This window comes from Pelodiscus sinensis, chromosome 3 (assembly GCF_049634645.1).
Source record: "Pelodiscus sinensis isolate JC-2024 chromosome 3, ASM4963464v1, whole genome shotgun sequence".
NCBI classification, from domain to species: Eukaryota; Metazoa; Chordata; order Testudines; family Trionychidae; genus Pelodiscus; species Pelodiscus sinensis.
The window spans coordinates 156,986,673-157,005,840 of NC_134713.1; the positions used below are offsets into that span (position 1 = coordinate 156,986,673).

A 19,168-nucleotide genomic window follows, 5' to 3' on the forward strand; every position below is an offset into this window, starting at 1 on the left:
AGGCTGGCAGCTCCCGGGAGCTTGCCCTGGACCGCAAGAGGCGGGCACCTTCCTGGGCTAGTGCGGACATTGTGGACCTCGTCCACGATCTCCGCACTAGGCACAGGAAAGTGGCCGTCTAGGGCAGGAGAGCTGCCAGCCTGGCCACCCAAGAGCAGGTTGGCATGAAAATCAAGGGGGTCCACTGAGACCCCCGACCCTGAGCCCTGAGCTTAGAATGGCCGTACTGGGTCAGACCAAAGGTCCATCTAGCCCAGTAGCCTGTCTGCCGACAGCGGCCAACCCTAGGGACCCTGGAGGGGATGGACCGAAGACAGTGACCAAGCCATTTGTCTCGTGCCATCCCTCTCCAGTCTTCCACAAACTTTGGGCAGGGACACCACTCCTACCCCCTGGCTAAGACTACTCCATGGACCCAACCTCCATGACTTGATCTCACTTCCCTTTCAACTCTGTTCTAGTTGTAGCCTTCACAGCCTCCTGCAGCAAGGAGTTCCGCAGGTTAACTATTTGCTTTGTCAAGAAGAACAACTTTCTCTTACTAGTTTCAAGCCTGCTACCCATTCCTTTCCTTTGGTGTCCTCTAGTCCTTCTTTATGGGAACTCATGAAGAACTTTTCTGAATGTACCCTCTCCACCCAACCCCTGCTTTTAGAGACCTCTATCCTGTCCCCGCTCCATCTCCTCTTTTCTAAGCTGAACAGTCCCAGTCTCTGTAGCCTCTCTTCATCTGGGACCTGTTCCCAACCCCTGATCATGTTAGTTGCCCTCCCCTCTCCCAGCCTTTCTCTTCCCCCTCCCACCTCCTTTTCCCAGTCTCCCCCAGTTTTGTTCAATAAAGACAGAGTCAATGTTGGAAGAAACGTTATCTTTATTTTGTACATCAAGAAGAAGGGGGGCTAGGGAAGGGTAAGTGGAAGGAGGTGAGGGAGGAATGGGGCACGAGCCCCCGATGGGGAGGACTGGGCTGGCTCTGCGGGCTTCTGGGGGTGGAAGCTCTCCTGCAGCCCCCCGATTGCCCCCTCTCCCCAGATGGCAGCCTGCGGCAAGTGCAGCCGGTCTGATGGCCGAGTGCTGTGATGTGCCCAGTGTGGGTACTCCGGGCAATCCAAGCCAGGACTGCTTTGCAAGCGGGGCAACCCTGAGAACTGTCTGTCCGGGGTGGGGGTCGGGACCCTTTAAGCGCAGCCCTCGGCTAGCCTGAGACAGCATCTCCACGCTCTAAGTCCTCCTCTGATGCCCTGCCGGCACTGCTTCCGGCCATCCTTAAGCCCTGCTCAGGGTCCACTCAATGTGGACTTGCTAGTTCGAATTAGCAAAACACTAATTCGAACTAGTTTTTAGTTCTAGACGCGTTAGCTCGAATTAGCATAGTTCGAATTAACTAATTCGAACTAAGTTAGTTCGAATTAACGTTGTAATGTAGACGTACCCATTTATATTAAAGCTCAACCGAGGAAACTGTGTTCTATGATACAGATGAGGGTTCAGTTAGCATTGAGAATTTGGGTACAAGGCAAAACCAGAGCTAAGGTTAGATTCTAAGATACTGAAATCGGTTTGTGTGAAATTTCAGCTAGAACTGAACTGATGTAAATACATTTTGGCTCCAATTGGATCCAAAACTACGACAGTAAGAATGAAGTTTAAATGTAAAGTTTCAGATCAGAGTTGTCATCCCCCCACAGTTCTAAACTTTAAAAGCAGTTTGGATCGGAGGTTCTGGGGTTTTTTGGCCAACATTACTATATTTTAAGTTACGTAGTTTAAGATACACTTTTATTTTACATGAACCATTAAAACTTATGATCACAGAAAATCTCAAGTCCACTGATTTCAGGCTAATCCTTATCAAGAAACAAACAAACAAAATATGAGGACATTGGTGCTGATTAAAAATATATATATACAGGCAGTCCCCGGGTTACATGGATCCGACTTGCATCGGATCCCTACTTACAAACGCGGGTGAGGCAACCCCGCACTAGCTGCTTCCCCCCAGCAGACCAGGGAGACGTGAAGCTAGCGCCTCCCCCCCAACAGACCAGGGAGACGCGGAGTGGCTTTTCTCAGCAGACACCTCAGCTTGAGAATAAAGGACTGAGGGAAGTGAGGTGTGGGAGAATAAAACTGAGCTCTGGAGAAATGTTTGGCTAGAGTTTCCCCTACAATATGTACCAGTTCCGACTTACATACAAATTCAACTTAAGAACAAACCTACAGTCCCTATCTTGTACGTAACCTGGGGACTGCCTGTATATCAAAACAGTTTCAACCCTGGCTGGGGGGATTGAGTTGTTGGCCTGGATGATCCTCAGCTGGTGTAAATTGGTAATTATAGCTCCATGGGATACAACAGTTGATGTTGTCCACAGGATCTTCGTGTGAAAAGCCATAATATCATCTGTGCTAGCTCACTTCATTATTCACTGTCTACAGGCTAAACCTCCCAAATCCAGGACTCTTTGGTTCAGCAATATCCAGAAGGACCATGGATATTGCTGGACCAGAGAACCCCAGAGGCGAGGAGCATGAGCCAGCTGGGAGTCCCCTGGGTGCTGGGGAGCCCCAGCTGGGCTGGCAGGGGCAGGTCCTGCAGTAGGTGGGAAGTCCAACCTCTGGGAGTCCCAGTGGTGGCTGTGGGGGAATCCCAGGCCAGGAATCCTGGCCTGAGATTGGGACCAGTGGCAGCCGGGAGAAATCTCTGGCCCAGAACCCTGGCAGCAGCAACTGGGGAGAATCTCTGGACCTGGAGTTTGGAGAGAGGCCAGCAGCAGCCAGAAACCCAGCGAAAGCAGGGCTAGAGGTGGCTGGATAGTCCCAGCCCAAGGAGGTTGACCCCAGGAGACCTGTCATTGGGCCAGCAGCAGGGCAGGGAGCCCAGGCTCCAGGGATCCCAACAGCCCAGAGAAGGGCCTTGATCTCCCCTGGTCCAAGACCACTAAGGTCCTGAGGGTACCAGCCCAGGGAGATCCAATTTGTATAACATTTTGATACTGGTGTACTACAAAACTCAAAAGCATGGTGATACTCACATTAAGGTAACGAATAGGTTTGGTGACATTGAATTTGTCCATGGTGGAGATGATTATGGAAGGAGTAGTCAGAAAAAACAGCACAATAAATAGGAGCAAATTAATGCAAAACCATCTAAACCACCACCTCAGCCCACGCACTGAAAAATTATTCCTGTCAAGTGAAAAGACAGAACAAAAAACAAGCAATCAGTAAGTCTTTGGTATATCAAAGGAATACTAACTGTCAGGTAACAGGTGATTTTTAATGGCATTTAACTTGAAATCATAATACAAAAACCCACAAATACACTAACCAAGCACATATGACCATTATAAATTAGTAAATAAAAAATAAACATAACTGCATGGGCTAAACTGCGGAAGAGTCACTTTTAATCTCTATGTAATGAATAAAATTTAGCCATTTGGCTTCATTTTAAGTAAAAGTCATGGGAAGTCCTTTATTACCCATGACCCGTCCATGACTTTTACTAAAAATATCCATGACAAAATGGGGAGCTCAGCTGCAGGGTCCCTCACTGCAGGCAAAGGTTGGGCAGCTGTGGAGTTCCTGGGAGCTTGGAGGTACACCCTACTACCTTGGAGTAAGCACATCCAAGCTGAAGTCCCTGCTCCCTTGGTAGCTCAGAATTTGGGTGATCTCCCTCTCCCTCGGACCAGGAGCTGCAGGGGTATCCCCCAACTTGCTGGGGCTGAATTCACAGATTCCGTGATTTCCATGACCTCTGAAAAAATATGTAACCTGCATTATGAGCAAGACTAAATCACAGGCAAGCCACTGGATAATTGGAAAGATAATTGGAAAGATCTGAATGATCTTTGGTGTACCCCTCTAGCTTTTGAATGTGACAGGAAAAGAGGAAAAAGCAATTTGAGACCATTTGCTTATTTTCAGACTTTCCCTTCCAAATGGCACATAATACCTGGAAATTCACTGTGACAGCAATAATGCAGCATCTAATATTAAAAGTGAGATATTTGTATAATACTTAGCACTAACACAGGGCATTTTCATCCATACATCTCACAAAAATAGGTATGCATTAGCCTCATTTTGCAGATAGAAAAGCTGAGACACAGGTGTAAAGGGAATGATTTTCAGACATGCTCAGCAATCACAGCTCCTATGGATTCACTTGTCCCTGAAGTCAATAGGAGATATGGGTATCCAGAAAAATATCAGGCCATAGGTGACTTTCATAAAGTCAACTAGATACTTTTTAGAGGTGATAATAAGACCCAGATATCTTATCTCCCAGTCTTGTGTTCAGTCCACTAGGTCACAACTGCTCAACGTGACAATGGCTCAAATTCTCAATACATGGGCAAAGAATAATTTTCTTCTGGGAAGAAACAAATAAGCCAATACCTCCAGCTCCAAATTTATATTTTGGATTATAAATTGATGTAAAGAGATGAAGAATTTACCAACAAATATTCTCTGGATAGGTGGCATATGTAACATTCCAGCTGGAAATGCAGAGTTCTTTGCTGTAGGTTGATGGTTGAGGTTCCCCTTTACATTTAAAGCTCTGGCATTTGCAGGCATTGAAGTCTTTCAGAATACTGCAATAAAGAAAAAGCAATGTAGTTTTAAAGCTAGAAATGTCACATGTTTAAGCAGGGAGATTGCAATGACATGTTTAAACAGGGTTTATCATACCCTCTTGAGAGAATATTTGGACATCACCATCAGGATACACATGCATATAAAGTCATCGTTTAAATAACAACCCACATCTGGCTCGATCAGATCTTACAGACACCTAACCCAGCCTTGCTTTGAGTAGCTCAGCACTATCATGGAAGTAGAGATTGTGACAATTAATAATATATTTTTAAAAAGTTCTTAGAGCTCTGGATGCATTTTAAAAAAAGCTCTGCAGGCTGGTATCACAAAGCTGCGTATGTGTGTGCACTCTTACTGATGACAATGAAACCGACACCAGCTACCAATTTAGAATAGCATTTTTTAGCACATTTTTACCTCACTGATTATTCTCACTGCCTGAAATCCCTTTTTCCCCTTCCCAAAGTGTAACCTTAAGACTTCATCATATCTTCTAGAGTTACTATCTGATTACCATTGGGTGCATTCAGACCCCCCCAAATATGGCCACAAGCTAAGTTCTCCCTAAGTTGAGTGCCACGCAGGGGCTTAGAGCTGAAGTGGAGAGAGATCTCTCCCAAACCCTGAAGCTGTGGAAGACAGGGAGGAGGAGCCCTTCCCTGCCAGCCCCAGCATCAAACTGCCGTGGGCAGGGAAAAAGAGCTCATTCTCACTGTCCCCAGCAATGTGCCGCAGGCTCAGGAAGCCCAAAAGCGCCAAACTGCTGCCTCAGCTTGAGCCTCCCAAACCCCAAGCATACTCATCAATCTTAAAGCCCTATCCCGAAGCCCATACCTCCAGCTCAGAGCCTGTACCCCATTTTGCACACCAGCCCCCAGCCCTTCCCAAACCTGGAGCCTCCCTCCTGCAAGCAAACTCCTCATCCCCAGCCCCACAGACAGAGCCCTTACACCCCAACCCTCTATCCCAGCCCTGAATCCCTCAACCTCAGTCCCACTCTAGAACCCACACTGGAGTCCCCACATTCCTGCACCCCAACCAAGCCCGCCAATAGGGGGCAAAGGTGGCAGTTGCCCTAGGGCCTAGCGATTCAAAGCAGTAGCGGTGGCTGGAGCCCTGAACCCCTCTGAATTGCTGCCGGAGCACTGCTCTACGCAGATCTGAGGGATGGGGAGGGTGTGTTACGGTCTGGGCGGCGCTACGGGCTAGCTTTACCCCTGCCACCTGAGGCCCTACTCTTCCTGGTGGCACCAAGCCACACCCCGTCCCCTCTTTGCCCTGGGGCCTACAATGGCTGTCAGTCCTGCTGACCCCAATCCTCTGCCCCAAGCCCGAGCCCCCTCTCACACTCATGAATTTTGTCATGTGCACCAATATGAAGATGAGGTGTTGCACATCATTCCCACGTTGGTGCACATCAGAAAATTCATTGTGTTCAGGGATGGAAAAAATTAGAAGGAACACTGGCCACAGATGGAGCACTTAGAGCCTCCCCAAATTCACTAGTCTCAGGCATAAATTCCAAAACTATGACACTTACAAAAAAAACCTGTCCCAGATGAACTCTGATGTGTAAGCATGGAAGGGCTATGCACTACATTTAAATGGCCTGTCTCTGAAATTCTTGAGTGTAATAACGTCTATTCATCATTTACCTAAAAAGATACAGGACAACCCATATACATATAACCAGGAAAAGAGGGATTCTTTCCTTACTGCAATAATAGCATTGTCATAAAACTTCCACAACTGCAGCAGAAGATATATAATTAGTGACTGCTCTTGCACTTTTTAAAGGCAAACAACATCATAAGTAAAAATTAGTATCTTCAGTATGGGATGTCCACTCATGATGAATGATGATTAAGCTTCCACATTAAAATGAATCAATGCATTTCAATTCTGGCTTGCAAGTCCTATTCCATTCCACTACTGGGTTCTCCAGAGCAGTGACGACTGTCATTGGAATGCAATTGCCTGGTTGTTTGATGTGAAACTCACATTCAGGTACAACTCAGTTTTCCAAAAGAAAAAGTCTATTGTATTGATCAAAATCTAAATGAAACCACCAAACAGATTGCAACATTTTTTTCAGTTCTTCTTGCTGTGCTAATCAGAAAAACCAAGTACAACCTCCCTGACACCTCAAATTCCCACAAGAAAGACCACATTCTATGCTTCTTCAAACCCACATTCAAGACCAGCTTTACATCATGTCCTGAAGGTCAAGAGATTATGGATATTTTGACAAAAGGAGACATGAACGGCAAAGCTGAGGGGCCCACAGAGAAGGATCCATGGTTCTACAGGAATTACATTTTTATAAAACAAAGACCTTCTCCTTCCTTAATCCTCTTTGGGAGCCTATTAATAAGAGACAAACAGACAGCTAATAGCCCACTAAGAAAACATGGGACTAAATTAATTTCCCTACCAATGACCCAATTCAGAAATGCTGAGCACACGCACGCTCACTGATTGTGAAGGGTGCTTAGCAACTTCCAGGACCAGGTTCATAAACATTTATGTCAAGCATATTAACTGGACTTTGGAAATGTAAGTTGTAGAGTTGAACTATGAGGGTTAAATAGTGCACTGCAAACATAAGGTATCTGGAAAGACTATGAATTCATGTCAAGTAAACCTCTCTCATCATAGTTAGTAGTAACATCATTACTTCACAGTAACATATTTAGCCTTTTGCTTAATTACATTAGCTATTGTATATTTCCATATCTTAAAATCATAGAATACTAGAACTGGAAGGGACCTCAAGAGGTCATCAAGTCCAGTCCCCTGCCCTCACGGCAGGACCAAGCGCTGTCTAGGTCATTCCTGATAGACATCTATCTAACCTGCTCTTAAATATCTCCAATGATGGAAATTCCACAAACTCCCTAGGCAATTTACTCCAGTGTTTAACCACCCTGAGGCTACGTCTAGACTGGCATGATTTTCCACAAATTCTTTTAACAGAAAAGTTTTTCCGTTAAAAGCATTTGTGGAAAAGAGCGTCTAGAGTGGCACGGATGCTTTTCCGCAAAAGCACTTTTTGCGCAAAAGCGTCTGTGCCGATCTAGATGCGGTTTTGCGCAAGAAAGCTCCGATTGCCATTTTCGCCATCGGGGTTTTTTTGAGCAGAACAGTTTTTAGCTGTCTACACTGGCCCTCTTGCGCAAAAACATTTCCGGAAAAGGGCTTTTGCCCAAACGGGAACGTCAAAGCATTTGCGCAAGAAGCACTGATTTTGGACAGCAGAACGTCAGTGCTTTTGCGCAAAATCAAGTGGCCAATGTAGACAGCTGGCAAGTTTTTGCGCAAAAGCACTTGCTTTTGCGGAAAAACTTGCCAGTCTAGTCGCAGCCTGACAGTTAGGAAGTTTTTCCTAATGTCCAACCTAAACCTCCCTTGCTGCAGTTTAAGTCCATTGCTTAAGGTCAAGGAGAATAGTTTTTCTCCCTCCTCCTTGTAACACCCTTTTAGGTACTTGAAAACAGCTATTATGTCTCCTCTCAGTCTTCTCTTTTCCAAACTAAACAAACCCAATTCTTTCAGTCTTCTCTCACAGGTCATGTTTTCTAGACCTTAAATCATTTTTATTGCTCTGGGATCTTTTCCAATTTCTCCACATCTTTCTTGAAATGTGGTGCCCAGAACTGAACACAATACTTCAACTGAGGCCTAATCAGCATAGAGGAGAGTAGAAGAATTACTTCAAGGCTGTCTGAATTGCATTTATTCATCATCCCAGTAACCTGGATATCAGTAACTAAAAAGAAAGCACAGTGGCTCAGGCAGTGTCTTCATGCCGCAGAAAATCAAGCTGCTGTGATCGATCTTTAGGAGTTCGATTTAATGAGTCTAGTGAAGACTTGCTAAATTGAATTCAGAGGGTGCTCCTGCTGGTGCCCAGTAATCCTGCTCTTGTCAGGAGTAGGGGAAACCGACAGGAGTGTGTGCTCCTGTCAGACTCCAGCTGCGGGGACACCGCAAAGCTTGGCTTAAAGTAGGCCAACTCCAGCTATGTATTCTACATAGCTGAAATTGCGTACCATAAGCCAAGCTGCCAGGTCTAAGGTTGACCTGGATATGTATGTAAATTTGGACATACACAAATATGTACTAGCATCAGTGCACAGTTCACTGAAGTCCTATTTATCCCCGGAACAGATGTAAGACAGCCAGCACAAAAATCTCCATGCTACCTTGCCAAAGTTCCACACCATTAATATGCAGGATGTACTTATAAAAGACAACACTTCAACCTCTATGACCAATTCAACTGGCAACTTCTCTTTTGTTGAAGCTACTAACAAGGGTGCTAGTTTGTGCCACAGTGATGGTGGTTTAGTGACTGAGTATCTGCTCATTAGAAAATTAACAGAGATCAGTAACTCATTTCCCATAAGACACCCATTTGGGTCCAAGATTCCCTTAGATTGAAATCCAGATTAGAACTGAAAGGTTCTTTATCCCATGAAGTCCTCAGACTAACCAGTTCCTTGCTACACTTATTTATAAGCCTGGGTACCTGATGTGCAACTCTAGGAAAGCGTACAAGTGAGCAAAATGAACCGAACTGAGGAAGTGGATGAAGAAATTGACCTACATATACAAGTTACACAAGGGCTTGCTCAGTCATTACTATGGTGTTTACAAAACAAAGAGACACACTACACAAAACTTACTATCTTGCCATGGACTTCTCCTGGAATGTTACAAAAGCCATTCCCAGTGGGTTATCATGAACACTTTCCTCCTCTTTCAAGAACTCATCCAGAAGCTTATTTGTCACTTGGGTATAGTAATCTATAGCATCCACCTGTTGGAAAATTGATTCCTGTTACATATCAATGTCAAATGGCTCATACATTCATTCAAAAACAAGCTCCACAAATTGCAGTCCTCCCTCACATTCCATGGATTAAAAACAACACTGTGGTGTGGAGTACAAAAACAGGTAGTTTTTCTTGCACATAGTAACGTACCAGCAAGACCACACTTCAAATATTGGCAATTCTAGTTACCACTTGGCAGGAAGGATGTTGCAGACATTGAAATATGCAAGAAAGAGGATGATAAATTCTTTGTAAAAATGAGAGTTTCTTGTAAGCTTTGCAATTTTTTTTTTATAGTTTTGCATTGTTCTGGCTCATTACCAGGTGATAGCAAAAAATCTCTTACCCTTTCACACCCTCTGGTTTCACAACAGCAGAACTGACCAAATGGCTTTGGATTGATTCGGACCCGACTGCCAAACTTCTCACACAAGTGTGTAAAATAAATAAGACTTTTTTCTGCCTTTTTTCTGGATTAAAAAAAAAATAAGATTTTGCAAAATAACAGCCCAGTAACAAACCTAGGGGGAGTATAATTCTGGGAGAAAAAGTTGGCCCAAAGATTTGATCAAAGAAACATTGAATGAACAGAAGAGACAACTAATAAACCCAAACTCATCCCTCCCACAGCCCCCAAAAATAAATTTAAAAAAATCTCCACAAAAAACATTCTGGCTGCTGCTTTTTTATTGTTTGTACACATAATGGGATTCATTCTCTCTCTCTCTCTCTCTCTCTCTCTCTCACACACACTCACACTCACACATGAGCTTCAGTGCTTGTTTTCAGAATTCTTTCAGAATTACCATTAATGTAGAGTGCCAGCCCACATCTAATCTAGAATTGCCTACATATGCACTCTGGATATTCACTACAGATTACCTGATTTCATTGTATTTAAAAATTCTTTCTTAAAATATTATTTTGTGGTGCAGGAGCAGAGTCAAAAGTCTTATCCTAAACTATATGCCAGATTTTGGAAAGATACAAGGACTTAAAAAACAAAGCTTTAAAAAAGAATAAAAATATAAACATATTAGTCTGTTTTCTGTTCTAGTATTCCCCACCCAGCTATAAGTTTGAATGGATCCAGCAGTGCTTACTCAAGAGTTTTCAGCATATACAATTTTAAATCAAGTTACTTCTCTCCCAGACCAGGACTACCTCAGCAAATCCAAGGTGTCTAGAAGACAATCTGGCTTTTGTTACATGGGGTGTGCCTAGACTACAGGGTTTTTTCGAAAAGACTTCCTCTGCATCTAGACTGCTGCCACATAATTTTGAAAGTAAGTCGAAAGAATGCAGCAATTTTTCGACCGTGGAAAACCTCCTTTTACAAGAAATAATGCCTTTTTTCAAAAGCGCTCTTTCAAAAAAAGGTGCTATGTAATGCAAACTGTGCTTTTTCAAAAGAGAGCATCCAGACTGCCTGGGTGCTCTCTCTTGAAAAAGCGGCTTGCTTTTTCGAAAATACAGGTTGTAGTCTAGACACTCTTTTTCAAAAGAAGCTTGCAGTCTAGACATAGCTTTGGAGTGTAACTCCTCCTTTGTGCACTTAGCCTCACTGTTCTAGGAACCTGTGTGCCAGAGTTAATCATTCAATACTAAGGTTTCATACCTTAACAATCACTATACTGCCTTGTCAAATCACCAAGTCAAGGCAACTCATTCATGTGAGCCATGTAGCACCTACCAGAGAGGGACTAATGCAAAACCTCCATTTCTGAATACCCTATGGCACCATTTTTAAATTTAGATATGAATTCACCTGGCCAAGTCCATCTCTAGCATCTACAGGTTTTCTGTTTTGTCATATTTTCAATAATGGCTGTTTCTATAGAACTATAATAAATATAGCCAGATTAAACACATGGGTACCTTTCCTTGGACAAATAGATAAGCCTAGATACATCATAACACAGCTGGACTTCTAGCACATGACAGGTCGGATAGGCAGCACTGGAAAGGAAAAGAGACACATTAAAAGAGTGGAAAATGTCTCCTAAGGTTAATTTCTAATTAACATTAGAAAAATCAATCATTTAACTCACAACACAAACTACTGACAAGCAGATACTAGAGAACTGGAAACAGCTGCTGTAATTTAGTTTACAGTGAATATGATTAACAGGACACAAGCTGTATGCTTTCAGACAAAGGCCAGATGAGAGCATGAAAATAATTAACTGCTTTGAAAAGCTGATACTTTGTATTCTGACAAAATGAATAAGATTCTTCCAAAGATGGGAGTAAGAATACAGGTTTTAAATAGTTTAAAAACAAGGACACATCTAGTTTGCATAGTTAAGACTGCCACAAACCTCTCTCTCTATACAAGCTAGTTCTTGACTTACATGAAGTGGTTTTCTATAGCCTCTTTCTTTGCATTTTTGGGAAGGCCAGTTATGAACAGTGTGCGCTTGACCTGTAGAAAAAAAAAGCATCTTATTTCTCACAACAACCAGAAGGAAGAGAGCCCAAAGGAACATGGGGAGGCCACAGGAGAAGACTATGACATTGCACATCAAAATATCTTAAACAAACAAGCTTCTAACTTCAGCGATTGTTGCATCCTTCACTATAGCACTAATATCCTATACTGATAACAGGACAAAATAAAATGTCAGGTGTGTTTTTACCCCTCTTGTGATTTACTCTGATTTTTTTGGCTGTGATTACTACCTATTATATTAATATATTAATTTTACTGGATTCCTTCAGATCTACTAACATTTTGGCAGGATGGGAAATTGTTTTCTGTTTGATTTTTCATTGTTTCCCTCTTTCATATGTATTGCATATTTCTCCAAGGAAATGAACTTACTATGTTTTCTTCTTTATACTTGATGTCCATGGTGTGATGTCTCATGAAGACAACAGTCAGAATCAGGTAAATAACAGCAAAAATTGTGTGCAACCAAAGAAGATTGTTGCTGTGGAACAAAACATTTCAGAATATCAGAAGTGAATGGAATTTAGAGCCACATCTGCATTGGTAACTATTAAAATACTACTAAGAATACAACAGTTTATCAAACATTAGGGTAGAAAAACTAGTCTCTGAATGGTTGATGGATGGCTATGCCCATGCAGGTATCTGGTCTAACCATCATATAGAAGTCGTAGCTCTCCAAGCAACTCCATATTTTTAGCTATTACAATTCACTGTCCTAAGCAACTAGCTGAATTTTCCTTGGCCCAATTCTTATCCAAATCTAAAACATAATTTTCATTGACCAGAAAAATTAAGAGAAACAGAACAACTTACAGCTTGTAATTAAGTTAATAGCTAATGCCTATATAACTTTGCTGAACTCCCTTACGTTCCGTGTTTGTCAGCCTGTTTAAAAATTTTACATAACAAAATATGGATTGTTAATAATCTGTTTATCCGTAATAGAATCAGTAATTAAAATATGGTTTCAAAGCCTCTGTTTGAAGACTGATAAGACAGACCAATTTTTATACTTAATTTTTTTTAAATACCCATTTGTTAAGTATTATGTCGCTTAAAAAAATATAACAAATTGGCAATTACACTAGCTGGGCTTTTTAGGAATGGGATTTTTTTTTAAGATGAGATCAATGCATAATAGAAGTACTGTGCGTATTTAGTCACCCCAACTATTTCATGGCATTTTTTCAAATACATGACTGATTTTAGTATTCTTCTCAAGAGAGATAGGCACATAAGTCAGGTGGTAAGAATTTTAATGAATTAATCCATACAGTATTAAATCTACTGAAAAGTATAGTTTCTTCTGGTGTGGAAATTTCTGATAGCAAGATTGCTACATCAACATTTACTATTCAAGGGAAGTGTGTGGTCTAGTGGTAAGAGAATATAGAAACCAGGACTCCAGGTTGTTTTTTCCCTACACCATAACTATCCTGCTGTGTAGCTTTAAGCAAGTCATATAACTGAGTACAGATGTGGTGGTCTCATCTCAAAAAAGATATACTGGCATTAGAAAAAGTTCAGAAAAGGGCAACTAAAATGATTAGGAGTTTGGAACGGGTCCCATATGAAGAGAGATTAAAAAGATTAGGGCTTGTTAGCCTATAAAAGAGAAGACTAAGGGGGGATATGACAGAGGCATATAAAATCATGAGTGATGTAGAGAAAGTGAGTAAGTTATTTACTTGTTCCCATAATATAAGAACTAGGGGCCACAAAATGAAATTAATGGGCAGCAGGTTTAAAACAAATAAAAGGAAGTTCTTCTTCACACAGCGCACAGTCAACATGTGGAACTCCTTGCCTGAGGAGGTTGTGAAGGCTAGGATTCTAAAACAGGGTTTAAAAAAGAGCTAGATAAATTCATGGAGGTTAGGTCCATTAATGGCGATTAGGAATGGGTAAGGAATGGCGTCCCTAGCCTCTGTTTATCAGAGGCTGGAGATAGATGGCAGGAGAGAGATCGCTTGATCATTGCCTGTTTGGTTCACTCCCTCTGGAGCCCCTGGCATTGGCTGCTGTCGGCAGACAGGATACAGGGCTGGATGGACCTTTGGTCTGACCCAGAATGGCCATTCTTATGTTCTTAACTTCTGTTTCACTTTACACATCCGTAAAATGGCAATAAATAATTCCATCATCAACAGGCACACTTTAAAATATAATTAATGTTTTAAGACTAAGGTAAGTCTCAGATGACAAGCATAATATTTCCAGCAAATATAAAATATAATCTAACATACACTTACCCAGTTTGTAAATTTGCTATAGTGGTTCTCCCAAAACTATAAGGATCTTTATCTAAAAAAGGACAAAATACACGGTGTAGTTATCTTGTGCAGCACTCTTATGAAAAGTGTAAGGAAAAAATATAAAACATTTCAAAAAGATATTTATTTATGTTTATTAATGTTCATCACATTTAATGGTAAAAATATGCAAAATAAGACAAATAATACTGATAAAATTGAGTAGAACAAGAAGGCATTCAGCCTGCAAAGGGAAACAGCAGCTGATTTTTAAACATCTGGATGTTATATAGCTACAAGTTTGTTTAAAAAAAAATCTTTGTTAGGGAACTACCTATAGTCCAGTTTCCCACCTTTACTGATGTTTTCTGTCAAATATTTTTTCAATAACAGAAAATTCTTAGTTCCAGAACAGTACTGACAAGATTACTAATAGCAATAACAAGAAATCAGACAATCCAAGGAAATAGTGGTTTGTCAAAAAAAGGAGAGAAAAAAAATGATATATTTCTGAAAAAAAAATGGCCTTCCACCACAGGTTAGATAAAATACTTAATCACATCATAAGGCTGACTATTCTTTAAATCACCATAGCAAAAAGCACAAGGGACATATAAAAGTGACAAATTTTGGTCCACCTAGTATGCTACACCATTGTGACTACTCAGAACTTAATGCAGCAGCATGAGCAGAACTTGGATCCTCCTATTCTAAAAAGTACAGGCCCTGCTTGAGCTAAAAGAGATTCACTGTCAGGAGCAGAGAGGCCTACGACACAACTGAGTACAGTAGTTACACCCAATGGAGGGCGGGCATGCACGCACGCAGACACACACACCCAAGCCAGCATATTACAATGTTTATTGAGGCATAAAAACATAGAACTGCTATACCAGAACTAAGAAATAAAACATGTAGTCTGTCATCCTATTTCTGACAGTGGCCTTTGTCAGGTGCATCTAGCTGCATAGTGTTACACTTCAGAATGGGGAAATATTTTATCAAATTTATTACAATAGAATGTACCCTGAGAGCTCTGATACAACACAGAATGCATCCTTGTCTTCAGGAGATGAAAAGATTTTCTTACCAAGTAAGTCACCTGAAAGATTGACAGGTAATATGATACAAACAGACAAAATGCTGACAGCAACCAGCAGGCAAATAATGTGGCGCTGAAAGGCAAGATAGTGTATGGCATCATCACCACACTTGTCGCGAATCTCTTCATCACTGCACCAAAGACAAAAAAGCAGCAGGTCAGTCCAGATGCTTTCCCAGTTGGACTGTGCTTAAAGAACACTGAGTTTTTAATAAGCCCTACAAATCTCTACGTTCTATTACACTCTGCAAAGTGAAAGGCCAGCATGGGATGGTTTAGTAAAATAAACGTGAGAAACAAGGTAGGTGAGGTAATATCATTCAGCACATCCCTTCCACCAAAAAAAGTTGGTCCAATACAAGATATCACCTCACCTACCTTGTCTGTCCCATATCATACGACCAACACAGCTACAATACTACAAGAAAATAAAATAAATGTAACATTTTAGTATTAAAAGGATCCTTCTGCCGATATGAATGTACGATCCCTAATGAGAAGTTATTTTGAAATCCAAATAGGCACTTAGAGCAACATTCACATATACATCTCCATTACTGAATACACAGCAAAAGACAGAGTATTCGAAAAATGCTTTGTGCCAGTAAAAGGGAGGAAGAGATTTTATTTTTATTGTCTTCTACTGACCCACTGGGGTATGGAATACACAAAGGATTAAACCAGGTCAGCAAAATTCTACTCCTTTGGGCTGGCAATATTTTGGACAAGCAAAATTCTCATTATCAGCCTGGAAAAGATGGGTAAATCTATTGTGCACTTTTCCATGGCAGTTTTGCAAGGCTGAATTCAACTTTGACCTTAATGGGATGCAGCTCTTACAGTAGGAGTACACTCGGTCCCAGAGAAGACTAAGGAATAAGGTGACTAAACGTTAATCTTAAGCTATGTATGCACGTACTGGAGGATTGACACTCCAGCAATCGATCTTCCAGACTTCAAGTAAAGACCTGCTAAGTTGATTGCTGAGGACACCCCCCACCCCTCCCGTCAACTGCAGTACTCCTCATTGTTGTGAGGAGTAAGGGAGAGCTTCTCCCATCAATCTCCTGCTGTGGGATCTCCCCAGAAAAATTGATACAAGCCGTGTCAACGCCATCTATGCAATTCATATAGCTGGAGTTACGTATCTTCCATCGATTTTCTCCGCTACTGTAGACCTGCCCACAGACTCACTCTCAACCAATTAAGGAAATGCATTGAAGGGCTTTGCAAGGAATCACATCTATTGTTGGGAGAGGGGGGAGGGGGAGGGAATTTAGCCCAACATGAGTTTGAAGGACAACAAAGGTGGTGGTGGTGGGGGGGGGGGGGACACAGGACAACATGGAAAAAGGAATCCCAGAGAATTCTCTTCAACAATTTTTTAAAAAATCTGTTTACTCAAATAGGAAAAAAAACCAAACCATGATTTCTTATGCAGATAGGTTCAAATCACCAATATAATTTTTGTAAACATTCAGCAACTGAGAAACTGTTCTAGGGACAGACTCCTCATAGAATTGGCACTTCAATAAAGAGGGAATGAGTGGGTGGACCTCTGTGCCTGCCGAGAGCCCCACTGGTTTTACTGGAAGTGTGCTTAATGGTTCTCTTTGAAGAATAAGAGTTTACAATCCTAGACCCACTTCATTCTCCCAGACTTGAATGGAAGCCAGTTTGGGCTCATATATTGTCAGTTATATCCCTACTTACTATGCCTTGATGCAGTCTATCACTTTGCATCCTGGAAACTGTATTTCTATTTTAAAAATATATACACATCAGAAAAAGTAAACCATGGCTCACTGTTTCTACTTCACGTACTTACTGCATTCGAAAGGCAGCTGTCATCCAGGAACAAAATCCCTATAGAAAAAGAGGAAGTATGTTAACTTCCAAGGGTGTGTCAACACTGCACCGTTATTTCAAAATAACTAGCATTATTTCAAAATAACAATATGAGTGTCAACACAGCTATTCCGTTATTTTGAAATAAAAGACGGCTTATTCCGAAATCTGTAAATCTCATTAAGGCATGTGCAGACGCTCCGCTGCTGCGATTTCAAAATAGCTCCTCACCAGGGACATTATAAGTTATTACTCCCCAGTGCTTCCTGGGGCTCTAAATCAAGATAGCACATTTCTATTAGGGAAACCTGCCCTGGACTAATTTTGAGGCATCCCTGCAGTGTAGACGTGCTATTTCAAAATAAGCTATTTTGGAATAACTATTCCGGAATAGCTTATTATGGAATAGCCGTGCAGTGTAGACGTACCCCAAGAGACAACAGTGTCTATAATTTTTATAGATAATAGGAATGTTGAATATAATCTTATCTCTTATGAAGTTAAAAAAGGCTGCTAATTTGGGTTTGATAATTTTAGGGCACCGTATGCCATTTATAGTCCATAAAAACAGAGTATTTATGCTTTAAACCAGGGAGGGGGAACCTTTTTTGTGTTGGGGACTGCTGACCTACAGAAAAATCAGTTAGGGGCCGCACACAAGTGAGAAGCAAGTTGGGAAGTGAAGTGAGGCAGCTCCTGACTGAGGAGAAAAACATTCTCCACATTCCCCTCAGACACCAGAGCATTGAGGGGTCCAAGCTAGTAGCTTGTGTGTGCTCCAGCCCTGGGAGGGACAGCTGGGGGTCTGGAAGACCAGCGCAGGCTCCTCCAATGCTCTGTGGAGCCCCGAGCCTCAGGGGCCAGATTGAGACAAGCTGGGGGCCACATACGGCCCATGGGCCTTAGGTTCCCCAACCCAGCTTTAAACTCATCCCATAAAACAATTTACAATTAGCAAAACATTAATAAGTTCCAGGGATGAATATTCAAGTAATTAATCAAGAGTAAAATTTTACATGTGATTTTAAGACAAATATATAGCCTTTAGCCCCAATTCTGTTTCCATTACATTCAATTTGGGATCAAGCCCCTTAAGTAGGGCTGGTTTTAACTAATAGTTTCAGATTATGTTTTTTAAAGGTATTTAGATATCCTTCAAAGGTCCCTCACAACTTTAAATAAAATCTACATGAATTATAGCTCTGTATAATTTAACAGGTATGAAGACAGTCTTGAAGTCCTCAGTTTTAACCATCTATAAATTAGGGAATAGATAATTACATCTTCCATATAAGATTTTGAACCATCCTTTAGAATTTTATAGCAGAGATATAATTCTCTATTAAATTCTATATTAGAGTTCAAAAAGCTATAGAAAAAAATATTTACTATTAAGTTCCCTAGGCCTTTTCCACAATACTCCAAAGCTAGAGAAATAAGTCTGTAACCATTTAAATAATAAAGGTCTTCTAGAGCTGAAGAAAGATTTAAAACAAAACATATTTAAACAACAATCTTCAGGTAATAGCAAGATGCTCAGTGATTTAGCTTCAGGAATGTTTTTAATCAAGCAGATGGAGCTTTAAAATAACATAAGAACAGTAACATAGCTTGGATAGCTCTTTCATAGTTTGATGCTATATGAATCACAGGTGTTTAGAGTCCCTCAAAATCAATGGTCATGGATGAGGCCAATTGAAAATTTGGCCTACGAGTTGTTTCCACTCTCTGCCTAGCATTTCCATTAACTATATATGGCCTTATTACATGATTTTTCCATTTGCACCCCATTTTCCCCATCTGTAATGTGTGCATAGCGCCACCAGGCAGTTTGAGAGGATCAGTGGACAATATTTGCAAAGTACTTTGAACTTAGAGAGTACTTTATAAGTGTAAATTAGTATTTCTTCAAGATATTATGACTGTTATTCCTCTTTCAAAAATAAAAAAATATTTTTAAGTAACAAGAAGCTGTTGGTTTGTAACAGGATTAAAGTGTTTATGGAGGGGCTGGAAACAAGATACCATAAAGCCATCAAACATTCCAGTATAAGTACTTTTCACA

The 19,168-nt window shown here is 41.2% G+C and overlaps 1 protein-coding gene across 2 annotated transcripts in view; it reads right to left on the bottom strand.

Moving 5' to 3' along the window:
- TMEM63A (transmembrane protein 63A) overlaps nucleotides 1-19,168 on the bottom strand; it is a 42,046-nt gene that overhangs the window by 12,505 nt on the left and 10,373 nt on the right. For both annotated transcript variants that reach the window (XM_006118046.4, XM_006118045.3), the window contains exons 5-14: nucleotides 17,084-17,121; nucleotides 15,244-15,386; nucleotides 14,154-14,205; nucleotides 12,271-12,379; nucleotides 11,801-11,871; nucleotides 11,325-11,405; nucleotides 9,793-9,916; nucleotides 9,297-9,430; nucleotides 4,467-4,604; nucleotides 3,036-3,189 (exon numbers count right to left, since the gene is read on the bottom strand). In XM_006118046.4, the coding sequence (XP_006118108.1) occupies nucleotides 3,036-3,189; nucleotides 4,467-4,604; nucleotides 9,297-9,430; nucleotides 9,793-9,916; nucleotides 11,325-11,405; nucleotides 11,801-11,871; nucleotides 12,271-12,379; nucleotides 14,154-14,205; nucleotides 15,244-15,386; nucleotides 17,084-17,121 (1,044 nt within the window). The remainder of the gene's footprint in view (nucleotides 1-3,035; nucleotides 3,190-4,466; nucleotides 4,605-9,296; nucleotides 9,431-9,792; nucleotides 9,917-11,324; nucleotides 11,406-11,800; nucleotides 11,872-12,270; nucleotides 12,380-14,153; nucleotides 14,206-15,243; nucleotides 15,387-17,083; nucleotides 17,122-19,168) is intronic.